The following is a 19,785-nucleotide window of genomic DNA, read 5'->3' as shown; positions in this document are numbered from 1 at the left end:
ATTATATATTTTAATAAAAATGACTATGTTCTTTTAGATGGGTTGGTTAAAAGAGGAAGGCTTTGGAGGCATTATGATTTGGTCAATTGACATGGATGACTTCAGAGGCGTTTGTGGAAATGGTAAATTTCCTCTTGTCAATGCAATGAAGGCTGAACTTGAAGATTACACAATTAAACTAGAATACCAAGGACCATATGAGGGGCCTTCTAGTAGTGGAGCTTACACTACCAAAGACCGTAAGTTTCAAAAATTGGCAAGCTACTCAACAGTTTTATATAGAAAATAATTTACAACTAATGTATGTTCTAGCTAATGCTGTGACATGTGAAGAAGAGGATGGGCATATCTCATATCATCCTGACAAAGCTGACTGTACAATGTATTACATGTGCGAAGGAGAACGAAAACATCACATGCCATGTCCTTCAAATTTAGTATTTAATCCGAACGAAAATGTTTGCGATTGGCCAGAAAATGTTGAAGGATGTACACAACACACACAAGCACCTCCTCCTTCTCGCTGAACAGAAGTTGTTTAAATCATTAACTAAAGACCTTCCTTGGACAGAGGCACTGTTAATATTATGTACCTAAAATGGACAGTCTTGCAAAAATGTATGAAGTTGAAAGAGGAGGTACCAAAGTTATGTGAATATATTAATGAAGTAGATATTGTGATTTAAATATTGTAACACTACTTTTGAAGGTGTTTCTATTTGGACTTTTTTGAGTTGACAGGTTTTCAAATTCATGCTTCAGATGTGAAAAGTGTATATTTTTTAATTTTAAGTAGTTAAAAAAAATCTTTGTATCAAATTTGTAAATATATTTTTGAAAAAAATATTTACAGAGGCAAAAAAAAAAATACCATGTTATGGTGACAATTATGTTATTATATAGTTAATTTGTTTAAACTGCCATGATGTAATTAAACTGTAATTATTTTAATTTTTCTTTTTTTTTTTTTTTACAAATCAATTTATATTCAGCAACACAAGAGTGATTTATATTTATTTTATTTAAGGTAAGAAACTAGCTTTTAAGTCTGTTATTAAACAATGAAAAATACAGCCACTTCCAGTTGGGACACAAATAAATTTTAAAACAAAAGAAAATTTAAATGAGAAAACTACAAAAAATAATATCAGGTTTATAAATTGATTTATAAACATAAAATATAAATTGTGAGAGGTAACATAAAATATTAAATTGAAATGGTTTATAACTAAATTTGTACCGATGCCAATAATGTAAATATCTATAGAAAATAAATTAATATTCTAAATTGTTTTATTTTTTTATTTCATTTTTATAGATCCAATTTCTCATTTTTGTTGGTTCATTGTTACATTTATAAATAAATTAAATATTCTTATGAAACAATTAGTAACATTAAATCAAATCAATTACACTGTTCAAAAGTTGTATCAGAATTTTTAAATAGTTATATGTAGAAAAATAGGTACATAGAGTGTGAGAGTAATAAGGCTTTTGTCCCCCAGGAAGGCAAATATGGTCCATCTCCAATTCTTCCAAAACATATAATGTTCTTATGAACATAGAATTTAAGTAGTTTGATGATTGATTGAAAACACTCTTTTCCAAGACAATTGCTTCAGACATGATTCCTAATTGAATATCAACAAAAGAGGTAACTTGCAAAAGGTGGAGTAATTTCGTTTTTCAGGTGTTACATTGCCGATTTCCCTTCTCATCTTGTTTTTTCTGCCTTCTTGAAAAAGAAGTGAGAAAACTTTGTTTTCAGTTTTTCCTCAGTAACTTATCCCCTTTAAGCAACTTGGATGCAAAAAGTCAAATTTTATTTTGTATATTTCACTATAAATGCACATAACATAATAGCATATTTTGATGATTGCAATAAAGTAAATACGAGTAAAAAACAATAAATAAATAGAATTCCTGATTGTGATAATCTTTAATCCATTATGTGCTTTATTTTGGTAGATCTCTAAATATTTGTGCATTCGGTGGGAAAAATTCTTTTTTTCTAAAACAAAACAGATTTTCAACTAGTTGTATTTCAACAAAATACACTTTGATCTTAAATTTTATTTTAATAATATAAACAAAATTTTAGTTACAAATTCAGTAGTTTTAACCTAAAATTCGGGTTATATCTATAAAATCAAACATAAAATCTTTTTTGAACTTCATTGAAATATAAGTGTTGGAAAATTTGTTGAAAATTTGATTTTTTTCCTCAAAAAATCTTTATCCCCAACATTTACATAACCTAATGAACTACCAAAAATAACACACAAAATGGACTAAAGGTTATTGTTTGTTTATTAAGAAATTAAGGCGTAAAACCCATGGGTCATCAACGCCAGTAAAGGTTATTACATTCAATAATACTAATTTGAACAAAGGGTGATAATTTCAGTTTTCAATCTACTTCCACTAAAATCGTTATTTCAATATTTCTTAGAATCCTCTAGAAGATTGGTTATTATGCATTTCACTCTGGAATGGAGTTACTGAGGAAAAAGTTAAATTATTTAATTTAATTTTTTTTTTAAAAGTTTTTTCAAGATAGTTTATCATACACAAAGGGAGTGATTGAAAATTTAGATTTTTTTAAATGTAATTTCCAATACATTGAACATACCTGAAAATCTCAATTACCACACATTTTTGAATCCAAAGAAATATCTCTTCCTGGCTAGTAAGATAGCTTGTATAACAATGAAAACAAACAGTTGCAAACATGATCTAAAGTGAGCCAAAGGATCCTGCTTTGTGCTCCAAAGCTGCCTGGAAGATGTTACAAGCTCAACAAGTCATAACATTTCAATCACTGTGAAATAATTAATTATTGTTTTCAATATGTGTATGTAAAACTGTGTTTGTTACTCAATATATACGAAATAATTAAATCTATTGTTAATAAAACTAATACATAGAAACCTTGAGGATGAATCTGAATAAATTCAATATCTGAATGCTACTCAATGTCAGTGTGTACTGTAGGCTATATAAAATCCTATTTAAGGAGGGAGACAGGTTCCCTTCCTGGTTCTCCCAGGATATCTAAATTTGGTTAAAAAATAATTTTTGGAGTTTATACTTGTTTTGTTCATTATAAAACACCAAAACTGTTTTTATACACATTTATTAAGAGCACATAACATTGCTGTACAATTGTTTATATATAACTTCCTAATGTCTCACCTCATCAAACATATGATATTTTAATTTTACATCTCCCCTCCTTAAAGAAAATCAAGAAATAATAAATAAAACTAATACTCACATACTAAGTAATAAAAATGAAACTAATTCTGAAATACTACATTTTACTAAATTTTGACAGAAAAATGAAAGAAAATTCAAACAATAATATCAAATAAAACTCAAAAAATTACTGCATCACAATACAATTTAGACAGAACAACTGAAACTGATACTCAAACACTCCGCTAATACTTTTTTTTCACTTTAACTTTCTTTAACAAGTCTTCTTGTTGGTTTCACAACACGCCCACATCTTGTTTTCTTCTGTAATAGCTCGCCTATTGGATCCGACATTGCAAGTGTCTCTCAAGTGTCAAATCCTCTTGATTCGTTGAAGGACTATGGCTGCTATCTTGTTCCACACTATTTGGGACTTCCACGCTCTAATTTGCCTTAGTGAAATATGAGCTTCATTTCGGACATAAACACCTCCTTGTTTTATCTGTAGGATGTACGAGCTCGGACCTCTTCCTTTGTCAGTTTCTGTTCCAGGTATCCAAGGGGATGATGGCCCTTTTCTAAACCATATCCTGTCCTTCAAAATATGAAGACCTTATGGTTGCATGTCGGTCATCAAGTTTTTTTAGTTTTAGTTCAATCTTCGATCAGCTTCCTATCAGCCTCGAAAGTTATTCTAGGAACTAGTGATTGGAGAATACAGGGCAAGGTTGTCCTTAGGTTCCTTCTCATTAAATTTGAAGCTGGAGAAGGAATTTTACCACGCCTGTGTTTCTGAAATTAAATAGAGCCAGATAAATATCCTCCCCAGCTTCGGTTGCTTTTATGAAAATCTTCTTCATGCTTTTTACAGCACTTTCTGCCAAACCATTTGATTTGGGATAGTGCGGCTAGAAACTACATGAGTAAAACCCCAGTTTTTAGCGAATTCCGAAAATAATCTTGAAGTGAAATATAATGCGCCGTCCGTATAAACCGTTACCGGTATCCCATGTCTTGCGAATATTGATTTCATCTTAGTTATGACAGTATTGCTAGTTAAATCTTCTAGCTGCATTACTTCTGGGAAATTAGAAAGTGCGTCCACAATCACCAAATATTGCTTTTGGTTGCATTCGAATAGTTCACAACCCACTTTTTTTTTCCTTTTTTTTTTTTTTTTTTTATTTACAAACAGCTTATTGGGTTTTCGTTGTCAATGAACCAAATTATATATATAAAAAAAAAAAACCGTTTACTGCAGTTCACTTGAATATATCCTATCTTATCGAAGGCTTACTTCACAGTGGTGAAAGTAAACTTCCACTAACGTCATAAAAATTCAATTTAAGGTTCTCTCTTTGAGGAAAATTATAACTTTTCAATTAATTTTCCTCAAAGAAAGAGCTTTTAATTATATTTTTCATAGTTAGTGGAAATGTACCTAGCAACACTGTAAAGTAAGCCATTTATATATAACTTATATCCAGTTCACCTTTGCGATTGAATGAACGATTTTTTCAGATAATTACATAAATGGGGAGGATTCCTATTCCCATATAAGGGATCCCTATTCTAACCATGGTGGGGGGTTAAGTTTTTATTTTGTCGGATTGTCGCAGGAACAAAAGTCGACCCCTCCCAGGCCGAATTCGAACCGGCTCCGCAATTCACTCAGCTACAGACTATTTACCTCTAATTAAATCTGGGCTATGAGGGCGTGGTAAACACCTTTCTTTAGCTCTACTTTTTGTTTGAGAGAGAGTAATGCAAAGGATGTCATCTCCCCCTTTGCCATTTTTTTAACATAGAATAACCATAAATATTTTAATTAAAATCGGTGAAAACTCAATGTCCACTCTCTTAGTAAGAAATGAATATTTTTAAAAATTAAGGTGGGAATGTTTGAAGCATCGATTCTTGTGTATATTAAGTCGATAAATTCGATAGCAGTCTGTTGGCAACACTGTGTAGTGTTCTGTATGGCGTCTACTCTATCAGTACGGGATTGCTGTGTTGTTAACCATAGGCGAAGTTAGGTAATAATGCAGTATGTTACAGTTATTCATGGTACATCTTATGGATTTTTATGTTATGTACCACACCGTCTTTAACGAAGCCCGCTTTTTTACGTGATTTTTAATTATAAATTTTCGCCCACATGCTCTTGGTAATTAAACATTTTTGAAATAGGTATGTTAGTTTTATTTACTCTGTTTGTTGTAGATGGCTTTAATTTCATTGATTTTCTATATGAATAGGATAAGAATTTGTTTTTATTTTACTTCCTTATTAAATTTATTTTTGGTTATTAATCTAGCTCTAGGGCTTAGAACTGCTTATACAGATAGTAATATTTTTAATAGAAAGCAACATACAGTTAGTAAAAAAAGTCTGCATTCATTTATTATTAATTTGTATTTATCAAAAAAGTGGGTTAAAAGCAAAAGAGAAAATCAGATGAAACCATTTATTTATTTTTTCCTTTTAAATACAGGCACTTTTGATTAATTTGGTACATTTTACAGTTGTTATAAAATTTTACAAACAGCAGAAAATAATATAGAAACAGTAACAATACATTTTTACAAAAAAAAGTCTGTATACATGTCTATTATGTATTCTATAACAAAATAATTATCTACAAAAATTATAAACAAAAAATTGTCTAATGGTCTGTGGGACCTCCTTTATTTTTTATTACCTCAAACGATTATTCATTGTGCAAGCTATTTTATTTTGTAAAAGTAGGATCCGTTTATTATTCCTCTTAAGGGCCTTTGTGAGTTACTGTTTATTTCTTATTTCTTGATGCATCAGCTTCATTTTAAGATTACGAGAGGTGCTCTATGGTGTTAAAGTTAGGCAATTGTTATGTTGTTCTTAACTGACGTGGAGCATTGTATAGCAACCATTCTTTGACCCTTCTGGTATGATGTTTGGGATCATTATCCTGTATAAATAAAATTCAAATAAAATAAAAATTTGATCCTAGGGTGGTAACTTGGTAGCACTGGGCCGCAGATTTTGGTTCAGTACATTTACGTGTACTTATTGATCAATTATTCCCTTGATGATCTTTAAGTTGCCTACTCCAGCCAAAGCCTTAGAACCCCAAACCATGATCTCTCCTCTGTGCTTAACTGTCAGGCATAAATTTTTCAATTTCATGGCCTCGTGTTTTCTCCTCCACACTTTAACGTTGCCATCAGCCCCGAAAATATTAAATTTAGACTTATCCGTGAAAATTACTTTGTCCTAAAAACTGGTAGGCTTATCAAGGTAATTTTTCGCTAATGCCAACTCCTTAGCTTGATTTAACTTTGCTAATATGCGGCTTCTTGCAAGCCCTTCGTGATTTGAGATTCTTTTTTTTTTAGTGAATCACACACCATTTGAGGTGTTACTCCAATGCACTTATTTTAGGGCTTTCATGAACACTTCTTAAAAGTTGTTTTCACTTGACTTTGATTCTATCAAATTTGTTTAGGAAATAAAACCACTATGAATATAAACCAATTAAATGTTGGTTTACATCCAAAGTATTAAATCAAGGTGTATGTAGACTTCTTAGTTGTAACAAACAATGGCAGACATTTATTATGAAACGTTGTGTATATACTCAATTTCGAAATAATATAAAAGCATAATTTAATCTTCTACAGATCTTTATTTAATAGAAAAAAAATAAAGTATAACTTTAATTAATACATAATAATATACATTATTTCATAAATGAATTTATATTGTGGTGTATGTAGACTTTTTTTACTAACTGTAAGTAGCAAATTGGCTTATTTAAAAATTGTTTATAGAACTTGGAAGGTTGAAAAAATAAGAACAGTCAAGGATTCTTATTAAGGAGAGAGTTAGGATTTTAGGTTATGTTTGTGTAATTCAGTACTATAAATCTATAACAATTTTTTTTTTTTTTATTAATATTTTTGCTAAGTTTTACATAATAAATAACAATTTAATTATTTTTTTGGTATGATTTATGTGTTTGGGTGATAATGTTGAATACTTGAGCTTAAGATAAATCTATACTGGTTACTTATTCAAGGGGGCCTAGAAAACCATGTTCTTAAATACTATTCTGTTATCTGGCTATGACTTTCAGGCTTTACATTTCAATTTTGTTATGTAATTAAGATTTAATATAGTAAACATAATAGGATAAGAATTTTTTAACTATATTTCATTTAAGAAAAATAAACATTAGGGGTTGGTCTACTTAAGTGAAACTTCTGGCAATGAAATGAAATTTTATTAGTAGTAAACATGTGTTCTCTCTTATAGCTTAAGACAGAAAAATATTAGTTCTAGAATTAAAATAATAATTAGAATTAGAAGATAATTATTAAATGAAAACTAATATTTATTTTTTACTTATGGCCCATTAATAATAGTTTTTAAACATTATGATTGAATAAAGGTGTTAATATTGCTTTCTCACGTACAAGTGGCAGTAGAGAAATTAGATCAGTCCTCAAAAGGGGAAGTGGGATGTAATTCCTTTTCACATAATCGTCTGACATTAACGGATTAACTATAAATCTCATTTTTAAAAAAAAATTCAACCTAAGTTTAAACAATTTTAATACAAATTAGAATAAGTAAAAAATGTGAATTTATGAGTTTCTTTTTGAAAAACGAAATGTACATGAGGCCATTTTGCTGTAAATATGAATATTTTTGGGGAACTATGCAATTGAATGAAAAGCTAGTTTAATATCCAAATAGAAATTTCTGAAGTTATTTTAAAAAAATTATTTAAGTTCATTTTTGAATTTTTATTAGCTACAATTTGAATGAAAACAAGAATTAATAAATAAATGAGAAATTATAAATATTGCAAAAATTTATATAGTTCTCATGAGGAAAATTTTCAGACATTTGTTTTTGCTTATATATGCTGATTACTTTTGAATTGTTTCTTTCAGTAAGTAAGCTAGTAAAAATCAACTAATTTAAAATTGAGATAAAGAAAGTCATTGCTATCATCAAAGTGCTGTCCAAAAAAAATTTGTTTTTTTGCTTTATGAGGAAACATGTAGACATAACCACTGCAGATCTGTATACAATATAGTTAAAAGCACCTTGCCATTAATTGTTTCCTGAAGACTGCTTTCCTCCTCTTTTTCAATCTATGTTTTATTTTTGTTTGTATCATCTTTATCTTCTTTATATTCATCAAGTCTTTTCTTAATAATATTGGGAAATCGCCTTTTGGCTTATTGGTGAATGTTCTGATGGAATTGTTCATAATCTAGCCCAGCAATTTTACAAGTCTATTTCAACTGCTGCAATTCTGTTCCTTCAATTAGATTTATCAGTTGCATGTACCGTGATTGTGTAGCCTTTCCAATTCTTTCGTAAACTCTCATTGCCTTGACCTATATTTATGCAGAATATTTTCTTATTATTTTATTTTATTTATATTCTTCCTCATACCTATATTTCCACCTTTTATACTCATTAAGAAGGGTAATAGTATTATAAATTATAATTCAGGTTTCTGGTCAACGACATGGTTAAGATTAATTTTTAGCTCAGAAATTAAGGAAGGGCTCTTTAGCTAGCCATATTGGTATATGGAACAAGGGTGATGTTTATTAACTTTTTCCTGTGTTAATAAAATAATATTGATATAAATGTAGGAGTATTTTTATAACTTATTCAATTTGATTACTGGAACAACATTTTTATATTACTGTGTAAGATGTATCAAGAATCTTCTTGTCAGATTTTGTGAATTAAAAAAATTGTTTATTTATGAATCTTTGTAGAATCTCAAATATTATGGATGCAATACTTCACTGATTAACTTTTTACCACGGCTGTAATACAAAAATATTTGTCCATGTCGACTCAAAAGGATGTTAAAGAAGAAAATTTTCTTAGATCAAATTTTGCTGGTTCCTGAATTCTGCTTGCAGTTAATGAAATTTGGAAACTGTTGATGTGACCCCCATAATAAACCTGTCTGTACCATAGGTTTTCTACATGCCTTGAAAGAAGGAGTTGTGATAGCTGATAATACTGGTAATATTTTATTTTCAATTCTTAGTTAAAATTACTTGTTGGTTTATTATTATTATTATTTTTTGTGTATGTTTAGAAATAAGATTCCTTCTTAAGTTTACTGACCATTCATTCAAGGTTCAAGAGCTCAATAATTTTTGTTTAAAGAAGTATAATATTAGTTTAAAGAGAAACTTGTTAAAATTGATGAGTAGTTATCATTAGAAAATCTGTGTTGGTTTAGAAATCAGCAAAATAGGTAAAATGGTGCCTAGATATGTTTGAAAAAATAAAATTTTGAGACTTATTTTGCAGATGTCTGGAGAAGTAAAGTGGAAGAGGTTATAGGTCGTTTTATTTTAAGTATTAATTAAAAAAAAATTGGTAAGAAATGAATGTAAAATATATATATTGAATTTACAGTTCTGGTTCTCAATGAAACCTCAATTCATATATGTCTGTTAATAATTTTTATCTTTTCCTGTTAGTTTAAAACTATCAATAAAACTGCAATGTTGAAAGCAAGTCTTTAATATTATTACGTTTTAGTTATCTTGAAAACTAAAATGTAAGTTTCTGGGATTCTTTCACATCCCAAAATTCTTTGTATTGGTGTCAAACAAAATTTTAGGGTTGTACAAATTAGTTTGGTTCGTCGATTTTTATGAAATATTTCAGTTTATAGCTCTGTTCTAGAGATTATTACTACTAAAATATACTCATATCTTGGACTAATTACTACTCTCACATTATCAGTATAATCTTATTTATAATTCTTTAGTAACTGTGGATAGTAATTTAAAAATTTTATAACTGTGGATCATGACTTAACACAGTTATTTTAGAACACTGGTTTATGTGCAAAATCTACCTTCACCTACCAATGTTTTTTTTTGTTTTATTATTATGTTTTAGCATGTGATAGAAACACTATGAAAATAGAGAAGATTACAGAATAATTGTGCATAAAATATTCACAAAAATAGAACAAATAATCTTTAATTAAAATTTTGATTTTCATTCTTCTATTTTATTTTTTTAAAAATTAAGTTATGAAATTTCGGAAATCCTCCTAATTTTCTGTTAACTGAGTGTCATATTCACTCTATGAATTTTTTCAATGTTAAAAATTAATTTATGTCATTGGTACTCTATGTATACTGAATATATCATTGATTTATTTATTTATTTTTTGATCAACAGACAATGATCGAGATTTTCAAGGAACTTGTTATCATTTATAACAAACCAGAAATCGAGACTCACTTCATCTCTGGGCTCCACAAGTGCTGTAAAAAGAAAGCAGTTTAGTAGTATGAATATATTTTAATTTTTAGGCTTATGTTCTTGTACCTGTACCTTAATTTGAGAATGCAATGTAAGTCAAGTACTTATACTTAAAAAGAATGATGAACCTCTAACTTATTTAGCATGTCATTGTATAATTGAATATTATCAGTTCAATAATTATTTCTTAGTTGAAGGAAAGCTATATTGTGGCTTTGATAGTTGTATTTTTATGGTTACTTGTTCAATGATAAAAGGTATTAAGATATGAATGATCTAAATGTACTACTGAAACTTAAGTCCAATATCAGCAATAATTAATTAATTCTTCTAACATTATTTTGAAGTTATTTTACTGTTTCAATTAAGGTGCTAATATTTTTTTTTCTCGTTCAAGGGTAGGATTCATGTGATACCTTAGCTTTATAAATGATATATAATCATTAATCACAACATTAATTGTCTACATCTAAAGTTATTATCATTTCGAAAATGTAGTAATATTTTTATTGAAGGTAATTGGCTGTTTCTACACTTCCTAGAATAACTAGCTGGTATTTTATTAGTCTCTGAATATTGCAGAATAATACTACGTATAAAACCAGTTACTGAATATTATTTCCTTATGACATCAAATGATGGGCCAGGAGGAGAGAAAGGGCTTCTAGACAATCTTGGTACAGAAGATAAGCCCTTGTGTGATAGGTGCACATGCAACCTATTTAAACGATATATAAATTAAATTAATGATGATATATAGTTATAATAATCGGTAGTGAAGATTTATATCATTGACTTTGGAGGTTTACTTAATTTGCCTATTTATTATTAGATATTCTATCAACTTGGAAGAAATTTATGTTTCAATGTTTTTTGTTTTTTTTCAATAAATTATATTGTTTTCCAAAAATAATATAAGAAGGCTATGTGATCATTATCGCATTCCATGTGACAATACTCGCTTATTACAAATTTGTGATTTATGCTATCCAATGAAGGAATGCGATTGAGAGCTATCAACTCCTCATAAATCTCAATAATAAGAAACTGTTTTTATTTTGTCTAGCATATATTTCAGTGTAATTAATCACTTTTTTTTATTTGATACGACAAATTGATCAAGTGATGAAATAAATATATGGGGCATGGTCACTCCTCTTGCAATAATCTTTTTGTCCCGAAGGTAATTTGCGGTATTGTTATAAGTTAAATTGTTTATTGTGAGGTTAAATGTCCACAGTTGGCTCTTGTAGAAAGAAAAAAATGTTGTCAGGTACGAGGTTGGCAAACATAACTGCAAATCCAAAGTGAACACACCAACTGTAGGATCTTGTTTTGTCCTAAGTTTATCAATATGTTTCTCTTTGTAGGCAGATTCAGTTGATAAATGATGTTCATCTCTATTACTGATAAATACTTTATTGCTACTTTAATGATACAAGAATTCTTATAATTATAATTATCTGAGTAAAATGTCAATGGGTTGTCTTTCAGTTTATAAACAGGAGCTTTGAAGTATACTGGAAGTTTAGGCACCAAACTTCCTCCAACAGCTGCAACCTTTTTCTTGCACTCCAGTTTTCTTCTACGATCTTGTAATGATCCTCCCAAAAATCATGTTCTGCACAGAATAATAAATACATGCATGTAAATAACATTATTATATTTTAAATAAAAGTATATGGCACAATCTTACAAAAATTAATTTACTTTCAGAAGAAATTGGTGTTAAAAAGACAATTTTCCGCCCTCAGAATCCGATGATTCACTCTCTTCCTTGATCTCACTATTAAGCTTTCTGATCCAATATAACCTTGTCTTGGAAATGAAAATTCTTAAACTGTGGATCCAATAAAGGAGCCATTGTGAGAAATTGGCATTTATCAATCCCACCAAATCTCTTTTTGCATTCAGCTTGAACACTTTCTTTCAACTTTTTTCCTGGTTCTGAACCACACGACAATGCATTTATTTTATTACTCATCAACACGCAATATTTTATTATTTCTAATTGGTTCATTGGTTGTGAGTTGCCATTTTAAGGTCTGTTCCAACAACCAGTTCTGAATGTCTGAAACTGTAGGGAGCATGCGTAGTACGTGTTATTCCCTTTCAAGACCCATCAATTTTTGTTGAAGGTAATTGTTTTCTTAGCTCATAATCTAGAACCTTTTCAATAATTTGGTGCACAATGGAGTATGTAATTATTGTTCTCCATGAGGAAATATTTTTCGAATCCTCTTTTCCCTTATAGCCCAATATTGTACACCCTTGGCATAGAGGCTCTGATACGTAACCCACCCTCAGCATGATCTCCACAATTTACTCAATGATGTGGAATGCAGCAAAGTATTTTATTGTGCGGATTAATACACAATCCAGCACCGGTGATATGTCCAATGATATTGACTTAATTGCTTTTTTCTCAGCCTTGACATTAATGTACATCAAATTTGGCGTTGGGGCACATTTTTCATAATCCACAGATTTGCTGTGATTCAATTTTTCAAAGAGGCTTTTATAATGTTTTCAATGTCAGCTACCTTCAATGGGCATTGGTTGGTAGCATCGGCATTCATTATGGTTTGAACCACTTTCTTCTGTTGAAATAATTATATTGTGCCAGTTCATAATGGTACTGCTCCTGTCTGCCTTATTCACTCTCTGTGGATTTGATACATTTCCAGCACCCTTGTTACCATTTCAGTTTTATTCTTTTTTCTCATTTTATAAAATTTAACGGCGGAGTGCTGTGGGTCAGATAGTTCGTTGTTAATATTTTTAAGAAAATACAGGAAATCACCTACTGCCTTGTCGAAATCCACGGAGTTGAAATTTTTTTCCTGCTTATAATCCTGTAAGATAGCCGACTATTTCGTTATTTCTAATTTCATATGATCTGTATCTCCCTCTCCGACTTCATTATTCCTTAGATCACAAAGTAAGCCCCTTGGTTTTTTGTTGTTTGCCTCCCTGGAATGCTTCTTTGCTATATGGGTTTCAAGACCTTTATCATCTGTAAACGTTAGCTTGCATATTGGGCAACCTTTATCATTTGTCTGAGTGGTAGGATCCTGTTTTTCCTGTACTTTCCAACTCGCCTTATTTGTCTGAGGAAATGTAGGCAATCTTGGGAAGACATCAAGAATTGATAATGTTTTGCCTAATACCACAATTATACCTGCCCAATACCGATCTTGGAACCCATACTTTTGTCTGATTTCAATTTTCTTGGACTTTTGCTGGTCTGAACTCATATCTCTTATATGTATCAACAATTTATTGACAGATACTGGAACCCATTCACCTGCATAGAGGACAAAATTACTTTATTTCGTTCCATCTACATGTGTTCTTTTTTCTGCTCAACAATGATGTGTGATGCAACAAAACCTACTTTTTCTACCTAGACTACCAAGGGCTACATAATATTCAAAAAGTTATTTACGAACCTCTTCAGGCAGGTGGATTGAACATCTTTGACAACACATTGGTAATAACATAGTCTTTCTAGTTTCTATTGGTTTTCCAGTGCTTGAAGTGTATGTCTCCTGTATTCTGACATATTTTATCTCTTTCTCTTCCCACTCTTGTTTAACCTGGATTGTATTCAAAAATTCATGATTTATCACCTGTAATCACGCGGCAAAAGAAATCTTGCTCCTTAGCGATTCTTTCAAGAAGATCAAGACACCTGTTTTTTCAAATGTCCTTGTGCTGAATTGTGAGGTTTTTGCCATAGTCCTTTTCGTATGTGCAAATGTTCAGTCAAAATTTGAAGAATGGTAAATCTGTTCAAATTTACGAGTTCACTCAACATTCTTAATGTTAAATGACGGTCTGATCTCACAAAAGTGTTCAGATGTTCCATGTTTTTGTTGGTTTTCCAAGTTGAAAACCTTCCTGAACGGTGTCCAACTTTAACCTGTTCTCTTCCAAAAATGATTTGTGCCAACATAAAACTTAAGCTCAGGATAAAGAATGTTTTAACTTTTCAAACGTTGCACTTGCTGATTCTCCAAGCTTAACACAGAATTTAATGGCACAACGTTGCTCCAAATTTCACTTTTCTATTTTGTGTGATGCACAACTAAAACACAACTTCACTAATAGCAGTCACAAAAATCACGTAGTTAACGGAAGGAGTTGAAACGCACTGAGCTATGGCATGCTACTGATACATGTGCTCTATCTAGGACAACAGCGCAGGGTTACCAGATCGCTTGCTGTGTTGCCAGTCTCATTACTTTTCAGCCACACATCGTATTAAGGATTCCTCACCCAATAGGCTTTTTAAGTACCTGCTACATTAGTAGCATACTTACACCTAACAGTAATCTGCAAAAACTTAAAAATTTTCATATAATGCTTAACGGCTACTAATTTATATTTAGTATATACCAGCTGGTAAACAATCTAATTCTTCAGAAGATTGAAAATATGGTCCACCATAGGAATCCTTCTTTTGAGGTGCTCTATAATCGGGGAAAATAGTCTGAAAATCATTCTGGGTATTTTCATATGTCTTAACTTTTTGCATAGAAAATTGATCTTTACTTTGTGTGCATTTATTAGGATCTGTAAGGCAAACCTTTTTATTGTCCTCAACAGCTTCAATAAAACCAGCAGTACCAACAACCTCAAAACTATTCCTATACCTATGTGAATAATACATAATAGGGGTGTAACGGAATGATGATTTTTTACCTTCATTACGCCTATATCTCCACCTCCGATGGAACATTATCAATAATATCTCTGTTATCTATAACGGAAGTAGCTTCTTCTATAATAGGGTCTGTAAACTGTAAAGAAAAAAAAGCATTTATAACAACTACACAATTTAAAAACTCAAGATAATCAGGAGGTTCAAATTTAGATATAAAGATAACAGGTACCTTACATGTCTCTATACATTCTCTTTCGTATTATTGATTGCAATGAAAAGCCGAACTCTCTAAACATTTATTAATTATGGTTAGGTCATATTTCTTGTAATCAAATTTATCCATAACAATAGCTTTGTGAATATTACTGTAATAATCCCCAAAAGGATATTGATCAGAAGCATAATAAACACGATTAAACAAGTCATGTAAAACATAATTAACAGCTGTGGTCTTACCTGCATTAGATATACCACAGAAATAACAATGGCTTTTCTTATGATAATGCTTAAAACGCTTACAAAGTTCAAATACCAATTTTTAAATTTAGTAAACCATTCACTTTCGTAAGGAATTGACCAATTTCCTGTGTCATGCAATACTCTTCAGACTCTGGTGGACACACCACTACAGCTTCATGATCTATGATGAACTGACCCGTCCTGATTGTGATTACAAACCGTCTAGAAACGGTGTGGGAGGATGATGTCACATTGCTGATATTGGCTAGCGACTTCCTCGGTAATTTGCCACTGGTAGTAAACATTTACCACCAATATCTAAATTCCCCCTCCTATTTGTACCATCAATTTTATGATTTTATAGGTGCAACTTGGTTCATAGAGCATATGAAGTTTTTCTTTATATTTCTAAGCCTTCTCTCCTTTATACTTTGTTGAAAAAAATATCCTACCCCGCCACGAAACCATTGACTCATCAATGCTTATTTCACACTTGGGGCTGTAGTACATTGACTTTTTTTATTGAAATAATCAATCATTGGCCATATTTTGTCTAATTGGTCTGAAGGATTTTCGTCTGATGAAAAATGTTATACCCTTATTATTTACAAAAAACCATTTCAGCTCATTGACAAAGAGAAAACTGTTTATATGAAAAATTGGTTTACCAGTAATAATTAATTTTGAGAAATTTAAAATGGCTGAGCCTTTACTCTTGTATCAGGATAATTTTACATGGACATTTTCAAATAAGCTTAAATAATCCGTCTCTCACTGCAACTTGACAAACATTTTGCTTATAAGTGGAATGGCTTGGTAACTGATCTGTGGAAGTTCTTATCATTGTTATTTGTCAGATGTTGTAGTCTAATTTCATTAAAATTTTTTGTTATTGATTCAGTTGCTTGAACATCAGCCAATCACAAATAAAATTGGATTCCAAATTGGTACTGGTGTATTTGGGTACTATTATCAATGTTTATGAGATAACAATTTTACATTTTTATCTAGGATAAGTTTTTCTTCTTGTTTCACATGAATAAGCCCATTTGTGGACTTAGAAATAGTGACTAGTATCAAAAGCATAAAAAACAAATTAGTTTTTTAATGTATAGATATATTAATTGTTTGTTTGAGAATGGGTAACTTTAATTAAAACACAAAATTTTCTTCAATCCTTTATTTCCATACTAGTTTATTTACTATTCAACATTTCGGCCCTCAGGTCATTATCTAGATAAAAACTTAATGACTGATTTGTCACATTAATGAAAATTAGTTTTTTCTATTGCAGGTTAATTCCCCAAGTCAATAATAATTTGATATACTTATATTGCATCAATATTCATTATATAACAATTTTCTTCCTAGAAATTCCTACAAATTCACACTGATTACAACTATTATCACAAAACCTGTTAAAAATAGTAACCAGTATGAAATGGATAAGATATGATAAAATTTATAACGCAGGTAGTTAATTTGGAAACTTGCTTTCAAAAACTTATTTCTTCAAAAAAAAAAAAAACTTAATTGATGTAATGATTGGAGAAGATGGTTGGGGGGGGGGGTGCGGTCAGCCAAGAAACAACATAAATAAAAAAATTTATTTATGCCGATGTTCTGACCTGAGTTTCAGGTCTTCATCAGGGTGTCTAGTGGAGAAGATTTTGAAGATGAAACTCGCCAGTTTTCGCCATTCTTCTCTGCTAGACACCCTGATGAAGATCTGAAACTCAGTTCGAAACGTTGGCATAAATAAATATTTTTTTGTTTATTTATGTTGTTTCTTTGCTGACCGCATCCCCCGACCATCTTCTCGAATCAGTGATCTATGGTCAACTATCTACACCTCCTTAATTGATGTAATATTATAATAGGAGCTGGTTAAAAAATTGTATGTAGTGGGGTCAAAAAGAAACCTGGTTTCCCTTTGTCTATATGAGACTTGACTTTTTTTCTCAACAGTAGTTTCTTTTTTCTTTGAACATATGAATTATTTATTGGTTGATTTCAATTGAATGAGCTCATGATGAACCATGTCCAACATATCTCAAAATAGGGAATTGATTATTCTCTCTTGTAACAAACATGAAAAGGATTATACTTAGGAATCCACAAATATATACAGTGGAACCCCGTTATAGCGACCTGTTTGGGACTTGGGGTGAGGTCAGTCCCATGAAAAGGTCGGATTAAGCGGAGTCTGTTACGCTGGGGAATTAGACTTACATATGTTCAAGGGTGAATGAAAAATACATAAAAATTAGAATACAAAACCAATTTATTTAGTACATATTAATGAAACAGAAAAATTAAACATTTAAATACTTACATAGGTATGTATGTAAACAAAATATACACAATGAAAAAAAACCACATTTACGATGACTAATATGTACATAATGTGTAGGTAGATTTTAAAATTACCAACAACTATCGATTTTTGTTTGTTTAACACAAGAGCGCCTTTTCATGGAGGCATAATCCCTCCATTTTTTCAAAAAAATGATATCAACTGGTTTTGTGACGGTTTGTTGTTCAGCATATCGAAGAGCTGTCTCGAAAGCGTCGACTGCCTCTGAATGGTTGATTTTTCGGCTGCAGGCTGGAGTGTCTGCATTGTCCTCATCATCGTCGTCTTCTTCATTTTCTACAGCTGAAACCGTTTAGATAAGTTCATCATCAGTCAGAGCCTTGTATGCTGGTTCATCGCTGTTTAGCCATTCCTCAATCTCACGTTGGTCAGGTGTTTCAATGGAAGAGCTACTGTTTAAATATTCCCAATCGTGCATGAACTGAACCACGGAATGCTCGTTCTCTTGAACCTCCGCGGTTTGATCGTCATTGATGTTCGGGCAGAGTTTTTTCCAATGTGTATGGCGGAAGCTCTTCCCAAGCTGCAGCTAACATATAAATTACATCTTTAATGTTAATGGATTTTATGGCTTCCATGAGACTAAAACCTGTTGCTGTTTTCTCAATCAAGGAGCTCATGAATTTTGATCGGTACCGTCTTTTGAGTGATTCGATCACTCCTTGGTTCATTGGTTGGATCAAGGGAGTTACATTTGGAGGTAAAAAAAATGATTCTTACCTCATTTTTCTTGAGGTCTGTGGGATGCGAAGGAGCATTATCCAGAAGTAGAATGGCTTTTTGGGGTAGATTTTTATTTTTTAAGTAGTTTGCAACTTCTGGCACAAAGACATTATTGAACCACTCAGAAAATAATTCACGATCCATCCATGCCGACTTTTGAACTCGATAGTGGACAGGTAGAGCAGATAAATTGCTGATATTCTTGAAAGCTCGTGGCTTGCGAGATTTGCCAATGACAAAAAGGGGTAATTTATGAGTTCCTGATCCATTACTACATAAAGCTAGGGTCAGCCTTTCTTTTGCTAGTTTATAGCCGACAATGTTTTTATTGTTTTTTGCAGCTAGAGTTTTATTGGGCAACATTTTAAAATTTAAGCCTGTCTCATCTAAATTATATACCTGCTCTGTTGACAATTCTTCGTTTACTAAGATGTTCCTGAATAAATCGATGAATGCTGTTGCAGCTTCTTGGTCGGCAGATAATTTTTCACCGCTGATAGTAAACTGTTGAATGCCATGCCTTTTTTTCCACCTATGCAACCAGCCCTCACTCGCGTGAAAATCTCCTTCTGCATTAAGTGCTGAATGTAACGATGTAGCTTTGGCTTTGATGAGAGGCCCGGAAAGGGGAGTTCCTTTCTCTCTTTCTTGGCAAAACCATAACCAAATCGCTTCATCCAATACCTCCGATGCAGGTTTTCTAAGTCTTTTTTTTATTTGTTGGGTCATCTGACAATGCACTAAATGAAATTAATTGGTCCCGATTTTTTTTCCAGTCCTTCACAGTAGTAAAGCCAACTCCTAAATCACTAGCTACTTTGATAAGTCGCTCACCCTTTTCGATTTTTTCAAGAGCCTCAAGTTTTTCCGCGATAGTACAAGACTTCCTTTTTTTAGACATTGTATAACGCTTTGATGTTAACACTGTGGAAGATAAGATTGAACTGATTTTTCAAACAACAAGGAGAGAGAAGTGAATCATCTTTCCAGGAAAATAGTTACAAAGTACAGAGGAAACGTCGTATGTAAACAAGGGGTGTTTCTTCTCAGA

At 31.4% G+C, this 19,785-nt stretch overlaps 2 protein-coding genes and 1 long non-coding RNA gene across 3 annotated transcripts in view; 2 read left to right on the top strand and 1 right to left on the bottom strand.

The window, feature by feature from the left end:
• Cht7 (chitinase 7) overlaps positions 1-1,291 on the top strand; it is a 137,440-nt gene extending 136,149 nt beyond the window's left edge. Inside the window, exons 18-19 of the mRNA XM_014439288.2 lie at positions 38-239; positions 313-1,291. Coding sequence (XP_014294774.1) covers positions 38-239; positions 313-527 — 417 coding nt within the window. The 3' untranslated portion in view covers positions 528-1,291. The remainder of the gene's footprint in view (positions 1-37; positions 240-312) is intronic.
• Positions 1,292-5,171: 3,880 nt separating this feature from the next.
• On the top strand, positions 5,172-14,175 carry LOC106692983 (uncharacterized). The gene is made up of 3 exons (XR_001345033.2): positions 5,172-5,388; positions 8,985-9,240; positions 10,423-14,175. It is a non-coding gene; the product is annotated as an uncharacterized lncRNA (long non-coding RNA).
• A 721-nt stretch (positions 14,176-14,896) lies between these two features.
• LOC136795821 (jerky protein homolog-like) lies at positions 14,897-19,463 on the bottom strand. Its single transcript, XM_067047629.1, has 4 exons — positions 18,732-19,463; positions 18,375-18,540; positions 18,065-18,293; positions 14,897-15,164 (listed from the first exon to the last, which is right to left on the bottom strand). Exons 1-4 carry the CDS (start codon positions 19,461-19,463, stop codon positions 14,897-14,899), a joined length of 1,395 nt encoding a protein of 464 aa, XP_066903730.1.
• Positions 19,464-19,785: the final 322 nt, after the last annotated feature.

Source organism: Halyomorpha halys, unplaced genomic scaffold (genome assembly GCF_000696795.3).
Source record: "Halyomorpha halys isolate HHAL.00 unplaced genomic scaffold, Hhal_1.1 Scaffold82.1, whole genome shotgun sequence".
NCBI lineage: Eukaryota > Metazoa > Arthropoda > Insecta > Hemiptera > Pentatomidae > Halyomorpha > Halyomorpha halys.
Note: the sequence above shows the minus strand (reverse complement) of the source record. Positions and strands in the feature narration are given on the sequence as shown.

What these genes read in the sequence shown, in the direction of transcription:
- LOC136795821 (XM_067047629.1), bottom strand. Translation starts at nt 19,463, where the DNA reads ATGACCCAACAAATAAAAAAAAGACTTAGAAAACCTGCATCGGAGGTA. An exon ending in CAGACCTCAAGAAAAATGAG is followed by an intron (nt 18,541 to 18,731) that starts GTAAGAATCATT and finishes TTTATATGTTAG; the next exon opens with CTGCAGCTTGGGAAGAGCTT. An exon ending in CATTGAAACACCTGACCAAC is followed by an intron (nt 18,294 to 18,374) that starts GTGAGATTGAGG and finishes AAACGGTTTCAG; the next exon opens with CTGTAGAAAATGAAGAAGAC.